The following is a 15,317-nucleotide window of genomic DNA, read 5'->3' as shown; positions in this document are numbered from 1 at the left end:
AACTGACGGGAAACTGTTTCTTTAGAAAATAGTGCACCAGTGGCTCAGGGACCTGGAAGGACTTCACCCTCACTTTGAGGAGAGGCAGATGTGGGTGGCAGCTAACACCAGATCTGTATAAAGCCATCCTTTCTGCTGGACCTGGGTGGCAGGATGTCTAGGCCTTGACCTTTCAAGCCAAGGAGGGACAAACAGTTGGGCTCAGGGGGCAGGAATGTGTAGCCATCAAGGGCAAGAGCCACGTCCTGCCTCAAGGCCCACGGCAGGACCCCTTCATTCAACCCGTTGGGGCCCCTTTGGGAGCATGGTAGGGTGCTTCAGGAGGAATAACCCCAGCCACAGCTCTCCACAAGCTCGCAGTTCAGTTAAGGAGACAAGCAGGACTTTTGGCATCTCTTCTGGTAGAGGCCTTGGAACGGAATGGTTAAGGGCACCAGCCCCTCTGAACCCCAGTTTCCTCATCTGTAGAATAGGGTCAATAACAACAAACTTGCAGGGTTATGGTGAGGAGTGGACAAAGAGGATACACCCCAAAGGCTTAGCCATTTCATTATCTCTCATGGGTCAGGGTCTTGTCCATGTCCTGTGGTCACTTATTTACCTTTTCAGAGCCTCTATTTCCTTATCTGTCAGACAGGGACAAGGAGGCCTGTCTTAGAAGGTGGTTGTGGGAATTAACTGACATAAGGGGCATAAAAGCACCCAGTTCAGAGCTTCACAGTTGGGCCAGACAATTAAGGGTTCCCTCAATACCCTACTCAGGGGTATTGTGCTTTCTCTGCCCACCCATTCAAGATCAGTGGGAGCAGCTGCCCACTGGGAAAGTAGGAGAGAGGAGGCCCTGGGCTGACGGAATCCTTAGGAAAGGAAGGCTCCAAGCAGCAGGGCTTCAGAGAATTCAGCCAGGTTTGTGGGGTTGGGAGCGTGTTTCTAGGCAATGAACAGACACCCTCAGGCTTCCATCTGTGGGCCCTACTAGAGCTGGCTCTTAGCAAACTCCTTCACTGGGTGGTGCCTGGACCAGTCCATACCCATCTGGACAGAAGCACAGAGCTAAATACACCTGATGTAGGTGAAATTTTCCTTTATTAATTTCCTTTAATCCAGTTTTTAAAATAAGTGGAAAAAAATTAGCAACAACCAAAAAAGGCATACAGAGGTCAGTCGAGGAGATGGCCTCCTTCAGCCTGCGGCTCGTTTCCCGGTCATCCTGGCCGGTTGGACGCCAGACAATGGCGAGTGTGGGTTACCCTGTGGCCTGGAGTTGCCTAAGGCTGTCTGTGGTGCTGCTGTTCTGGGTCCGCCTGGCAGACTTTCCCATCCCTTTCCTTCAGGACGGCATTCCCCACCCCTGGGAGGCTGACACTTAGAGTTCTCTGTCCTGCTCTGAACTCCCACTGCTCCTAGTCCTGCCCCCTTGAGCCTGGAAGGGATTTGTCTTGACCATGACCTTTTCCTTGTCAAAAAAGTTCATGGGGGCTTTCTGCCTCTGCTGCTGCCATGGCCCCTGTGAAAAAGCCTGTGGCGAAGGGGGGCAAAAAAAGAAGCTAGTGCTGAAGTTTACCCTTGACTGCATCCACCCTGTAAAAGATGGAATCATGGATGCTGCCAATTTTGAGCAGTTTCTTTAGGAGAGAATCAAAGTGAATGGAAAAGCTGGGAATCTTGGTGGAGGGGTTGTAACAATCAGAAGAAGCAAGAGCAGGATCACTGTAACGTCTAAGGTGCCTTCTCCCGAAAGGTATTTGAAATATCTCACCAGAAAATATTTGAAGAAGAATAATCTACATGATTGGTTATGCATAGTTGCTAACAGCAAAGAGAGTTACGAACTGCGTTTCTTCCAGATTAATCGAGATGAAGAAGAGGAGGAAGATGAGGATTAAAATTCAACTATCTGGAATATTTTGTATGAGTTCTTGAATAAAACTTGGGAACAACAACAACAAGAAGTTCATGTCTGTCTGAGCATCTAGGCCACTCTAGTGAGATTTCAACTTTTATTTATTCCACATTTCCCAAGGCAGAAACAATTTTTTTTTTTTTTTTTTTTCTTTTGGCTGCATTGGGTCTTTGTTGCTGCACACGGGCTTTTCTCTTGTTGCAGCGAGTGGGGGCTACTCTTCGTTGCAGGGCGCGGGCTTCTCATTGTGGAGGCTTCTCTTGTTGCGGAGCATGGGCTCTAAGCGCATGGGCTTCCGTAGTTGTGGCACATGGGCTCAGTAGTTGTGGCTTGCAGGCTCAGTAGTTGTGGCGCACGGGCTTAGTTGCTCCACGGCATGTGGGATCTTCCCGGCCCAGGGCTCGAACCCGTGTGCCCTGCATTGGCAGGTGGATTCTTAACCACTGCACCACCAGGGAAGCCCCAGAAACAATTATTGCTAGAATCCAAACACCAAGGTCAGCTGCAGGTCCGTGAGCCCTACCTGGACCCACTGTGGAGTAAGAGTGCTTCCCTGTGAATCATCTTTTGGAGACAGAAATGAAAGGTTTTACACAAATGTCTACCTAAACAGAATGTGGTGGTGTTGCATGGCATCACATGGGCTATCCTTTCTTCCTGCTATAGAAGTCAACAGCAGAGACTCTGTTCCCCAGACCACAGTCCATATTGACTGAGAGCAAACTCATCATCTTCCTCTCATTTAAACAATGGCTGTGTTGTCCTCGTGCCCAAAGGTCTTCTTAGTTGAACTGGGAAGACTTAAGGGAGAAGCAGCAGATGGATGAAAACTTCTATTCCTTGTGAGTGACTTAGTTCTGCCTTGGTAACTTGGGGTAGAGGCTGCCTCACTTACCTCCCAACATAAAGTGCAGATGTTTTAAGGCTGGTTGTATCCACACTTTGTGCTGATGTGAAGTTTCCCCCTTCAGTTTCACCAGAATCTTTAGGCAGTGAAACTAAAATGGCACCTTTTGCCAGGTGTAGCTGATACAAACTGTTCAGTGGGCCCACCATGTACTACTCTCACTCCCTCCTTTTGGGAAAACTGCTCTTCCCTTCTTTCAACCATCAGCTTCTCTCTGAAGCTGCCAATCTCAGGCCCCCAATCCGCAATGGGCGAGCATGTGACATAAGTTGGCCAGTGTCATCACATCTGCCTGGAAATGGTGATTTTGGCAGAGGGGAGAGTATGAGACCCAGACTGGGCCAACCTGGGAGATGGAGGCTTTGGAGATGGAGAAGTGGCTGCTCCCATCCTTTGTCAGGAAATGAATGCCATTGAAGAGAGGCTGAGAGAATTAGCAGTGAGAAGCAATGGAGAAACGAAGAGTCCCTCTCTGTGATTTGTTTACTTAAAGTAAAACTGACAACTTTTTAGCTTTAAGTTTTTTTGAATTGGTTTTCAGTCACTTGCAATTGAAAGACACCTGAGGGAAAGATTCTGGGATAGCTGGAGGCCCAACAACAGTGGCTGGTGACATCCATATCTACGTATACCCTTTCTGTTTGTGTACAGACATACATTCACACTGGCTAGGTGTAGGCCAGGGAGAATGCCCTTAGAAGGAGTTGATTCTATGTTTGCTATTCAGAAAGAGTGTGTTTGTGAAAACCACCAGCCTACAGGTTTGATTTTGCTGAAAACTCTCTCCCTGACCTTGGGCAATCAGTCACTAACTGGACCTCAGGGTGAACAACCAATCCAGTTTGCCAGGGACTGAGTGGTTTCCTGGGACATGGGACTTTTACTGCTAAAACCAGGATACTCCATCATCCTAGCTCAGTTCCATATCCGTAAAAACGAGATTGGATTGGACTAGAAAGGGGTGGGAAAGTCTGCCAAATCCTGCATTCAGGCAGACATTGCCAACTGCCCTTGGCACTAATTCCTGTGAGCTTACGTGTAGCCTCACAATCCTTTGCAATAAGGCCAGCTACTGTCAATCAGAGTTGGCACCTATTTGCCATACTTGGACTGAGTTTTTGACAAGCTGAGATTTTAAGAATCAGAATTTATTGAAGACCAACTTTGAGTCAAGCTCTGCCATAAATCCCATATCAGGCTCTCTCCAGCTTGGGCTAAATGACTTCCCTAGAACTTGTGGATCTTGTTTTTTAGAATTTGCACATTTGTGTAAATATATGAACTGGTATTGGGTTATATAAGTCAGCTTGTTCTTTAGAAACTTAAATTTATTGAGTGCTCATCATGTGCTAGAATTACATAAAGGCTCTCATGCTAACACTGCGAGCTTGTGAGTGTCTGCATTTTGGAAAAAAGCAAACTGAGGCTTAGAGCGGTCCATTGCCTATCTAAGGGCCTCAGCCAGCAGGCAGGGGAGTTGAGTGAGATCCCATTTGAGGCCCTTCTGACTCCAACAGCTCCGACCTTTCCACCATGATGCGGATTCAGATGGATTCTTTGGTCTCTTTCTATCTTTAGTGTTTGATGTGCACAGCCTACACCCCTCCCGGTCGGTTCTCGGACGCAAAGTCTCCAAGGACTTAAGTTTCCTCGCATTCACGTGACATTTTGGGGTTACTCCGCGCTGCTGTGGAGCCCAAAAGTTCCAGTGGAAAGGAAGAACCCGCACGGGCCGCTCCCTGTCTCCAAGAACCGGGCAGATCCCCACCGGACGATTCCACACCAAGTGGCCCGCGGGCGGTCCAGGGGAAGAGGGCCGCGCCGCGGGAGGAGCTCCGCTTCGCTGCAGCCCAGCGGCGCCGAGGGCGGACGGGCAGCGCATGCGCGGCTCGGAGTTGTGAATGGTGCGTTTTGTTTGCTGGAGTTTGGGGCGGGCGGGCGCGCGAGGAGGAGGGGTGGGGCCGACGGGGGCGGGGCGGGCGGGCTAGCGAGGTGGGCGGTGAGAGGAAGTGGCGGCGGCGGCGGCGGCGGCGGCGGCCGGAGGCGGCGAGTGCTGGGTCCGCGCGGGCGGTAGGCAACGGCTGAGGCGGCGGCGGCGGCGGCGGCGGCGGCGGCGTGGGCTGGGCTCGAGCGGGCGGCGGCATCTCAGACTCCCGGCACGGGAGCCCACGCGGGCGGGCGCCTGAAACAAAGAGAAGCGAGAGTCAGGGCGCCGCGGGCGCGCGGTCAGTCGGTCAGCGCAGAGCCGGCCAGCGGGTGCCCGCGGAAGCCCGGAGCCCGGCCGGCCGGCGCAGCCTCAGGGCGGGAAGATGCCGCGCGTCGTGCCCGACCAGAGAAGCAAGTTCGAGAACGAGGAGTTCTTCAGGAAGCTGAGCCGCGAATGTGAGGTGAGGCAGGCGGGCGGCGGGGAGGCCGCGGCGCGCCCCGAGCGGGCCCGGGCGGAGAAAAGTTTGGGCGGCGCGGCTCCCGGGAACCCCGCGCCGGCGCGCCTGCGGAGGGGCAGTCTCGCCCGGGCAACCATCTGCCCGCAGACTCTGGTTGCCCTTATCGGTGCCGCGCGGGGCGGGCGGCATCGCGGATTTGGCTTCTGATTTCGGGCCGTCTCTGCCTTGCAGATTAAGTACACGGGCTTCAGGGACCGGCCCCACGAGGAGCGCCAGGCGCGCTTCCAGAACGCCTGCCGCGACGGCCGCTCGGAAATCGTAAGTCGGCGGGGCAGGGGGCCGGGGGCACGGGGGAGGGAGCCGCGCGCGGGTCACTTGTTGCGCGGGGGCCGCCGCGGCCCAGGCCGGTTCCGGACGGCGCCGCGGACGCCGCGGCTCCCGGAACTGAGCGGGCGCCGTCTCACTTCCTACTCGGGATTCAAAATGCGAAACCAGACACTGGCGGGCCGCGTCCTCGCGGGGAGACGCTTCCCTGTGGTTCTCGGCGGGTGGATTATGTTTCCCAGACGCGACTCGGCAAACACTTTGCCGCGAGTGGAACTCAAACCGGAGCCCAACTAAACAAGGAAAGGTCGTTGTATAGGCTGTAACACTGATTAAAGAAAGGGTCGATTATTAGTAGGAAGAAAACACCCGTACGGAAAAAATTGGGCTTCTGATTCTTGGGCGATAGTTTGTCTCTTAGACGCTAGATTTTTCGTAAACCTATATGTGAAACTGTCTTATTTTCAGTATAGCTGAGAATAAATCTGAGAGTAAATCCAGTTATCTGTTGTCCTAATAGAGGGGGAAAAAAAGCCCTCAAGAACGTGCCATCTTCTTTTCTTAGAATGTTAAGCTTCAGGAGAATCAGAAAGAAACCATTTGGTGTTTTTTTGTTTTTGTTTTTTCCCCAAACCTAAAAAACATATCCCGTTTAGGCCTGAAGTTACTAAAGAATTGCATGGATTTGCAAAACCCACTGTTGATCCGAGGCCCTGTTTTAGGTGGTAGATTTGGTGCCTTACCTCCGTGAAACCTCATGTTGAAAAAAATTCAAGTGTCCTAGTTCCCCTCATCTCCTTTTGGTTTGTCCTACTGGAGATGCTAATGAAGAGAGAATGATGAAGCCAAAAAGTGCATAGGAAAAAACTAAAGAGAAGAGGTTGATTATTAATTTAAAAAAAAGTTGAAGCACTATATAATGGAATCTGATTATCTGCTCCATGACTTGGACCATTGCATCTGCACACACTTGAAGGTACGGGAGCAGTTTGAATTTAGGTTAACAATAGGAAGACATATTGAAACATTTGCTTCTCCCATTCCTTGTACAGTAGAGAATCTATTTATTGGTATTGAGACATAATTCACATATCATAAAATTCTCCCTTTTCATCACTGAAATCGTTTATTTTTAAAAAATATTTTGATGCTTAAAATGAAGGCTTTTTAGAATTGTATTACAGATCATGAGAAGATACTGGCCAAATTTATTAGGAACTCTAGAATATTTGGTCATTATTGCACATTATAAAAGAAAATGTCTAGATTTTAGCCCACTTTTTTGAGTGTTTGTAATAGTTGTATGATTCAAATGTATAGGACAGATAGTTTCTGGTTTTGGCACTGAGTGGTAGAAGAGTCATTCATTAGTTGGCTCAGTGATTATATTATCCTTTGTCTGGATTTCCTTTTGGAATAGGTGGATGGTATACCCAACCCATGGATGTTTTGGAAGTAACTTTGTATTTGGAAGGAATTTCACATTTCCCTCTCTTTCTAGTTTCCCCCCCTTTAATTCAATGTTAGCTATATTTAAATTGAGAGATTTTTAGCTTCTAGAGGATGGAGACCACATTAATTCCGTGTATGCCCCCTCTGTATGGGTTTTGCACAGTGTCTTTTGCATCATAAGTACTTGATTATTTGAATTTAGAGGTTACTTCATTTAATGCCCAAAATTTATCTTATGACTTATAATCAGGCTGTGGCTTTTACTTATTTGGTGGTGGAAAATAGGTGTGGAAAAGGCATTTTTTTGCTTCTATTTTGACAGCAGCCATGTATGATAAAAATATGCATAGTTCCCAAAACTATATCCAACACTTTCCCCCCTCTCTTTTATTCTTTTTATTATGAACATCTCCTTAACTTATCAGTGAGGTTAATGAAGGATTTATTTTGTATTTAGATGCGAAACAGTGTAAGGCTGTGATGCTCATCTCTTCTTAGTTATAAAACTTATCCAGACTCCATATCATAGCATGAAATAAAAGTGATTATGGGTGAGGGGTAGAATTTATTTGGTAAAATATGATTTATTCCTTATATAAGCTCTTGTAGTAGGAGTGTTAGAGATATCTTCAACACTAATGATTAATAAAAGAAAAAAATACTTACGAGAGGTATGGTGACTCTATTGTGAAAGCAGTAAAAACTATGTATTTTTAATCCTGAAGATGGAAGAATAAAAGGTATGTTGGACTGGCACAGGTGTGCTATTTTACAGTTTAATGAAACCTATAAAATATAGTCAGGACATTCTAAAAATCCTCCATACAGACACTTTTACCAGTGTGACACCTTTATGTTTTCAAACAGAATTTTCCCAACTCCTATGTATGTGTAGGTGTTCCAGTAAAAAAAAAAAAAAAAGAGTTCTGTGGTCAAATAAATTTGGGAAATGGTATTTTAGAGTGATGTGTTTTTACCACTTCTCCTGTCTCAGAGAGGGATGTTGATGAGATAATGGACATGAAGTGATGAAGCAGGAAATCTCTTCTGAGGTTGGCCTTCAGGCAGGAGGTGAGGTAATAAGAGCTGCAGAATGTCTTCACCTAACACAGAGCTGATTTGGGGTACACTGGTGGCAGGAGGATTTGTTACTAGGTGAATACTGAAGAAACATGGCTATGTGATTTTGACAGAGGGTATTCATTCATGGGCAGAATCTCTTATCTGCCCTGAGAATTTCATTATCTGAGACTGAAAAAGTTGGCTGTTTTCTTCAGCTCAAAATTACTTCTCATTTTATTTAGCAAATACATGTAGCATTTACTTGGTACTGTTCTAAGCACTTTACAAATACTGGAAACTGAGGTTCAGAGTTAAGTAATTTGCCTCAGGTCACACAGCCTAGGCAGTTTGCCACCTAGTGTCTGTTTTCATTTGAACTATTATTCGTTCATTTCAGTTCAATGGTTGTTTTTTAAACTTATGCTAATAGTGGGCAAATTTTTTTTTTAAGATTCATATTGTAATATTGATGTTTGTTCAGTCTCTATTCATATAAAATATTTACCACAAGAAAAGGTATCCCAGTGATTAGGGAAATGCCATTAAAGATGTCTATAGAGATTTAGCAGTTAGGTTGACAGTTGTACCTACTAGTACCAGTCATAGATATAGGAAGTACTGTAATTTTTATCTCTAAAGAATCTAAGCCCTTAATCATCAGGGGAACTAGCAGATAGCTGAATCAACTAATGCTTTAAACAAATTGCCCAAAAATGTGAACCCCTTGCTTTCAGATGAAGACTGTGCTTGGAAACAAATTATGCTTAAGAACTTTAGTTACTAAAATAAAACAAACAAAAAGTTGTCTGATTTCAACAAAGAAGAGTTTACATTTAGATGATGAGAAAAATTTTTTTTCAAATGCTTTTTACTTATTTCTTTCATATTTTCCCTGGGGAAGAGGGACATTGTTATTTCCATTTTTTACTTGGGGGAAATACAGAGTAAATTGCTCAGGGGCTACACAGAATGACACTTTATTGAAATGGTTTTAGATTGTCTGTCTGTTGAGCTGTGCCATCCAAATCTTTTATAAATATTAGATGAATACTCTTTTGTTATTGTCAGAATCAGTTCTCCTAAAGTCAGATTTTAGAAAATGCATATTTTTTTAATCATCCAAGGTTTTAGAGAGATGAGAAGTAGTCACATCACATGCTAGTGTATGGTTTATCAGAGGAGAGACAGTCCCAGGTGCATTTTTTTTTTCAGTAGGAAGGTATTAATTAACATTTATTTGTATTCACTGTGCAAGTAACTGGAATTTGGGAAACTGGATAAAATAGACACCTATGGGGATGAAAAGGTCTGTATTTTTTAAGCTGAGCCTTTCCTGAAACTAGAATTTTTGTCTCAGAGAGAGAATTCTGCTAAAAACCATAATGGAGGATATTGTCTTCATCTTATAAATTTTGGTTATTAAAAAGCATTTGAAGTGATATTTGGTTAGTTTATTCATGATAACGAGCTCCTCCCAATGTGATATATTGTGGAGATATTTTCACTTCCAGTCATCTCCAAGTGTATTTTTAACATGGGTTTTGGAGCATAGTGTCTCTTTGAACAAGAGAAATCAGGAAAAATTAAAATGTCTCATTTACACAACTTTAAATTGTGGTATGCTTTAAAATTCAAAATATTCAGCTCTTCAGTGATTTTCACATTTAAAAATACAAGTTTTTAAATACAGTGATGGTGGCTTCTGGTTAGACATTAGCAGTGCACTATACTAACGTCAGCAAAAAATGACCTGAAAGAAAGTATTGATTCCATGTCTGATTTTATATTTAAGCAGCCAATGGCAAATGTCCTCAAAATGGAATCAGATGTTTGTAACTTAATACTTAAGAAAAATGATGAGTGCATGTTTTTTTACTTTTAAGTAATCTTGGTGCTGCCTGGCTTAAGACAGAAACTGATGTAAAAATAAATGACTGCCTGCATAATTTATGTAATGTCCTGCTCCTGATCCTGTTTGTATTGATTTTTCTAAAAGGCTTTTGTGGCCACAGGAACCAATCTGTCTCTCCAGTTTTTTCCGGCCAGCTGGCAGGGAGAACAGCGACAAACACCTAGCCGAGAGTATGTCGACTTAGAAAGAGAAGCAGGCAAGGTAGGAAACATTTCTTTGCAATTTGAAATACTGTGGATTGTTTTATTATTAGAGATTATCTGATGATTTACATTTTAATAAAGAGATCACAGATCTGATTATACAGGCATATGATCAGATTTGTTTTCATTCTGTATTATAAAGATATAATACAATTTTTAAAAATCAAATTTTTTATATAATTTTATTGCTAATTTCATGTTTATATCATTTGCCATAGAAAGTTCTAGCCCTTAAAGAGAGTAGTGTGCTTTCTTACATGTAACATTTGAAACTTAATTCCTTTAAAGTGTTGACAAGAAATTTTTTGTTTTACTAAAATGTGTGTGACTATAGTGTTGTAAAAAAAAAATGAAATTTAGAGAAAAATGGGAAGACGCTCTGTAGGCTTAAAATTTAATAATATTTGGAAATAGTTCATGGGTAGCTTTCTACTTCTGTTAATATGGCAAGTTTAATTTTGAGAAAAACAATGTGAAGATGTTAACTTGGAAATAATTTTTTTGTTTTGAGGAAAAGCTTCTGGGAAACAAATAAATGTCTTAAAATTATTATGTTGGAAGTTTAGGTTGAAGATATGAAAAATGTAGTTGGAAATGTTTAAGCTGAGAGCCATATTAAAATCTAAGTTACATGTGTTTATGATTTTGATGAAATGTTAATGAATAATATCTTGGATTGGTTCATCTTTTAATGTGGAAATTGACTTCTTGAAATAAAATATTTAAAGAAAGAAAATTTTTTGACCTCATTTTGTACTCAGTATTTCTCCTGTTTCCTTTGCAGTGTATTTCTATAACCTGTTTTTATTAACTTGCTAAATTACTTTCCTAAGTGTCATCGTGAATAGTATAACCTATCACTTTATTTGCAAAACATAAGGAACATCTAAATAGTCCTTTGAGGAACTTAAAAGATTTTTGTATTGGGCTGTATTAGGAAAAGGATTTTCTTTTTATTGATTGATTGAATTTTATTTTATTTATTTTTTATACAGCAGGTTCTTATTAGTTATCTATTTTATACATACTAGTGTATATATGTCAATCCCAATCTCCCAATTCATCCCACCACCACCACCCCTCCAAAAAGGATTTTCTTATTTTGTATATATACAATGAAGAGGTTTTTTTTGTTTTCTTTAATTTTATTTATTTATTATTTTTATAAATAAATTTGATTGATTGATTTTGGCTGTGTTGGGTCTTCGTTGCTGCACACGGGCTTTCTCTAGTTGTGGCGAGCGGGAGCTACTCTTTGTTGCGGTGCGCGGGCTTCTCATTGCGGTGGCTTCTCTTGTTGTGAGCACGGGCTCTAGGCACACGGGCTTCAGTAGCTGTGGCACGTGGGGTCAGTAGTTGTGGCACATGGGCCCTAGAGCATAGGCTCAGTAGTTGTGGTGCATGGGCTTAGTTGCTCTGCGGCATGTGGAATCTTCCCCGACCAGGGCTTCAACCTGTGTCCCCTGCATTGGCAGGCGGATTCTTAACCACTGCGCCACCAGGGAAGTCCAAGACCACATTATCTTTGGACTTAAGCTATTGAGATGTTTTCAGTTATATGATCAACAAGAACAAAAACGTTAGATGGCTTATTCTAGAATTTAGAGGTTTTGTTTTCAAATATATCAGGAAGAGTGATAGAACTGATGCTAGAAATCAAGAAACTTATATTTTAATACTTGTTTTATAATTTTTTTTCTGTAAAGTGCCAGAGAGTAAATATTTTCAGTTTTGCAGGCATATGTTCTCTGTTGCAACTACTCAGGTTCACTGTTACAGTGTGAAAGGAGCCATAGACAATACGTAAACAAATGAACGTGGCTGTGTTCCAAGGATGGTAATGCTGGCAGAAATCTGTATCTTTCCCTCAGATTTAAATCTGTAAATGTTTGTGCATAGATGATATATTTCTCAAATATAATTTTACCAACACTTGTACTACGCCAATAGAATCTAGGGGAAAAAAAGCATTTTAATGAAAAAAAAAAAACCCTGCTAGTATATCACTCTATACCACTGGGATAAATAAGTACTCCAGTGAATTTAGAGAAAAGATAACCCGTGTTTTCTCATCCATAGAGCTCAGGCTACAGGGTCTCATTTCTCTTCCTCCTTTTTTATGATGTCTTTCTGATAACCATTAGCGTTTATTTCTGTGCCCATAGGACTAGAAGCAAAGCAAATTGAAGGAATTTCCCTAAATGTTAATTATTTGCCTCTGCTCCTTCTATTGGATCCAAAATCAGTGTCTCTTCTTCCACATACTCTTGACCTTGTTACATCCTAAAGCAGCTTAGTTCTCTTCCCATTCAAACCCAGCTTTGAGAAGATGAGTGGTTAAGCCTTTCAAGTTAGGTATAATTAAGTCCTGGCTTCATATACTACTTCATTTATTACTTTGTAACTTTGGACAAGTTATTTTATCTTTATGGTCCTCAATTATAATGGGAGTTTAATACATATCTCCCAGGGTGGCCCTAGTGATTAAATGAAATAGTGTATATAAAGTGCTTAGCTCAGTACCTGACACAGTTACTCAAAAATTCATTCAGAAGTTCTTTGTTGAACACCTATTATGTGTATTGAGTGAACACTGTCCTGGGCACTTGAGATGCATCAGTGAACAAAACAAAGATCCTGCCCTAGAGGTTGTTTTATGGAAGGAATGGAGGAGTGGGCAATATGCATAGTACATAAGTTATGTAATACGTTACAGAGTGGTAAGTGCTCTGGAAAAAAAGGAAAATTAGAGTAAAATAAGGGTTATCAATGAACAGGAATGTCTGTAATTTTAAATAGGATACTCTGGGTAGAGAAGGTCATATGTGAGCGGAGACCCGAAGGAGGTTAGGGAATGATGAGCCATGCAGATATCTGAAGGAAAGATGTTCCAGACAGAGGACACAGCCTTGTAAAGGCCCTAGAGTGGGAGCTTGCACAGTGTGTTTGTTAAACAACAAGCGGGCCGGTATGGCTTGAGTAGACTGAGCGAGGAGGAGAGTAGTAGGAGAAGAGATGAGGGAGATGTCAAGGAGCCGGTTTACGTGACTGTGGGAGGCCATGTAACAACGTGGACTTTATTCTGAGTGGAGTGGGGAGTAGTTTCTGCTTTTTGAGCACATCAGTGATATGATCTGCCTTAAGTTTTGAAAGGATCGCTCTAGCTGCTGGGTTAACAACAGGTTTAGGGGGCAAGAGTGAAGTAGGGGGACCAGTTAGGCTATTGCATTAGTCTTGGTGAGAGACTAGGGTGGTAGCAATGGAAGTGGTGAGAAGTAGTCATAGTCTGGATATATTTTGAGATAGAGCCAACAGGATTTGCTTATGGATTGGATGTGAGGTGTGAGAATCAAGAATGACTCCAGGGGCTTCCCTGGTGGCGCAGTGGTTAAGAATCCGCCTGCCAGTGCGGGAGACACGGGTTTGAGCCCTGGTCCGGGAAGATCCCACATGCCGTGGCGCAGTTAAGCCCATGCACCACAACTACTGAGCCCGCGAGCCACAACTACTGAAGCCCGTACTCCTAGAGCCCATGCTCCGCAACAAGAGAAGCCATTGCAATGAGAAGCCCGTGCACCGCAACGAAGAGTAGGCCCTACTCGCCACAGCTAGAGAAAGCCCACGGGCAGCAACGAAGACCCAGCTCAGCCAAAAATAAAATAAATTAATAAATAAATTTTTAAAAAAATCTTTAAAAAAACAAATGACTCTGGGCTTCCCTGGTGACGCAGTGGTTGAGAGTCTGCCTGCTGATGCAGGGGACACGGGTTCGAGCCCTGGTCTGGGAAGATCCCACATGCCGCGGAGCAATTAGGCCTGTGAGCCACAATTACTGAGCCTGCGCGTCTGGAGCCTGTGCTCCGCAACAAGAGAAGCCGCAATAGTGAGAGGGCCGCGCACCGTGATGAAGAGTGGCCCCCGCTTGCCACAACTAGAGAAAGCCCTCGCACAGAAACAAAGACCCATCACAGCCATAAATAGAAAAATAAATAAAATTAAAAAAAAAAAAAGAATCTGCCTGCCAATGCAGGGGACGCGGGTTCGAGCCCTGGTCCGGGAAGATCCCACATGCCACGTAGCAGCTAAGCCCATCCACCACAACTACTGAGCCTGCTTGCTGCAACTACTGAAGTCCACGAGCCTAGAGCCCATGCTCCACAACAAGAGAAGCCACCGCAGTGAGAAACCTGGGCACCACAACAAAGAGTAGCCCCCACTCGCCGCAACCAAAGAAAGCCTGCGCGCAGCAACGAAGACCCAATGCAGCCAAAAATAAATAAATAAATAAATTTACCCAAAAAAAGAATGACTCTAACTTTCTGGTTAGAGCAACTGGGAGTATGGGATTGCTGTCATTTGAGATGAGAAAAGCTGTGGGTGGAGCAATTTTGAGGAGCAGTTTAGGACATGTGAGTTTGTGGTGGTGGCTTGTTGCAGCTTCTGTTTTCTCACCATCCACCCTTAACTTCTTAAGTTATGGCACTGCTTTTTCATAAGTGACCCTTTGCTTATCTCAAGAGTTCAGTGGCTTTTTTTTAAAATCAACTTTATTGAAGTATAGTTTACTTACCAAAAATTGCACCCACTTTAAGTGTATAATTTGAGTTTTAACAAATGTACACACCCATGTAAACACCACCCACAATCCAGATAATGTTTCAGTCCCCTCGTGCCCTTTTACAGGAATCTGGGAGTGGCTTGGCTGGGTGGTTCTGGCTCAGGGTCTCCTAGGAGATTGCAGTCAAGCTCTTGGGGCTGTGCAGTCTCTGAGGGCTTGGCTGGCGCTAAAGGATCCCCTTCCAAGCTCACTCATCACTTTTGGTCGGTGGCTTCAGTTCCTAGTCACATGTTCCTCTCCATAGAGAGAAAAAGAATGAGGTCACCCTGCTTTTTATGACCTATTCTCTGATCACTTGTGTCTTCTCCTGTTCATTAGAAGTGAGTCACTAAGTCTAGCCCACACTCAACAGGGAGGGGGGTGGTTTATTCACAAACATGAGAGGAGGCTGGGGTCATTGGGGCCATCTTGGAGGCTGGCTACCACAATGTTACTTAAATTTGATGAATTCAGAAAAAAATTAGAATGCTAATAGGAAACAGAAGCTCCATAGTCTCTTTGATTTGAAATATGGCTTTATGATCTAAGAAAACGGTCTTAGCAAAACCAGTC

General features: G+C 43.6%; 1 protein-coding gene, 1 long non-coding RNA gene and 1 pseudogene across 4 annotated transcripts in view; all 3 read left to right on the top strand.

Moving 5' to 3' along the window:
• Positions 1 to 295: 295 nt before the first annotated feature.
• LOC309617192 (large ribosomal subunit protein eL22 pseudogene) lies at positions 296 to 3,308 on the top strand (annotated as a pseudogene). The gene has a single exon. The product of its transcript is annotated as a large ribosomal subunit protein eL22 pseudogene (transcript).
• Positions 3,309 to 3,394: 86 nt separating this feature from the next.
• CBFB (core-binding factor subunit beta) overlaps positions 3,395 to 15,317 on the top strand; it is a 63,147-nt gene continuing 51,224 nt past the window's right edge. Inside the window, exons 1-3 of one of the 2 annotated variants that reach the window (XM_082368991.1) lie at positions 3,395 to 5,197; positions 5,426 to 5,512; positions 10,029 to 10,145. In XM_082368991.1, coding sequence (XP_082225117.1) covers positions 5,120 to 5,197; positions 5,426 to 5,512; positions 10,029 to 10,145 — 282 coding nt within the window. In that variant the 5' untranslated portion in view covers positions 3,395 to 5,119. The remainder of the gene's footprint in view (positions 5,198 to 5,425; positions 5,513 to 10,028; positions 10,146 to 15,317) is intronic. The other variant, XM_082368992.1, reaches the window with a different exon arrangement.
• On the top strand, positions 5,521 to 8,259 carry LOC309617236. Its single transcript, XR_014237824.1, has 2 exons — positions 5,521 to 6,494; positions 7,965 to 8,259. It is a non-coding gene; the product is annotated as an uncharacterized lncRNA (long non-coding RNA).

This window comes from Balaenoptera borealis (assembly GCF_965194805.1).
Source record: "Balaenoptera borealis genome assembly, chromosome: 19".
NCBI lineage: Eukaryota > Metazoa > Chordata > Mammalia > Artiodactyla > Balaenopteridae > Balaenoptera > Balaenoptera borealis.
The sequence above is the reverse complement of the archived record's forward strand: the minus strand, read 5'-3'. Positions and strand labels throughout refer to the sequence as shown.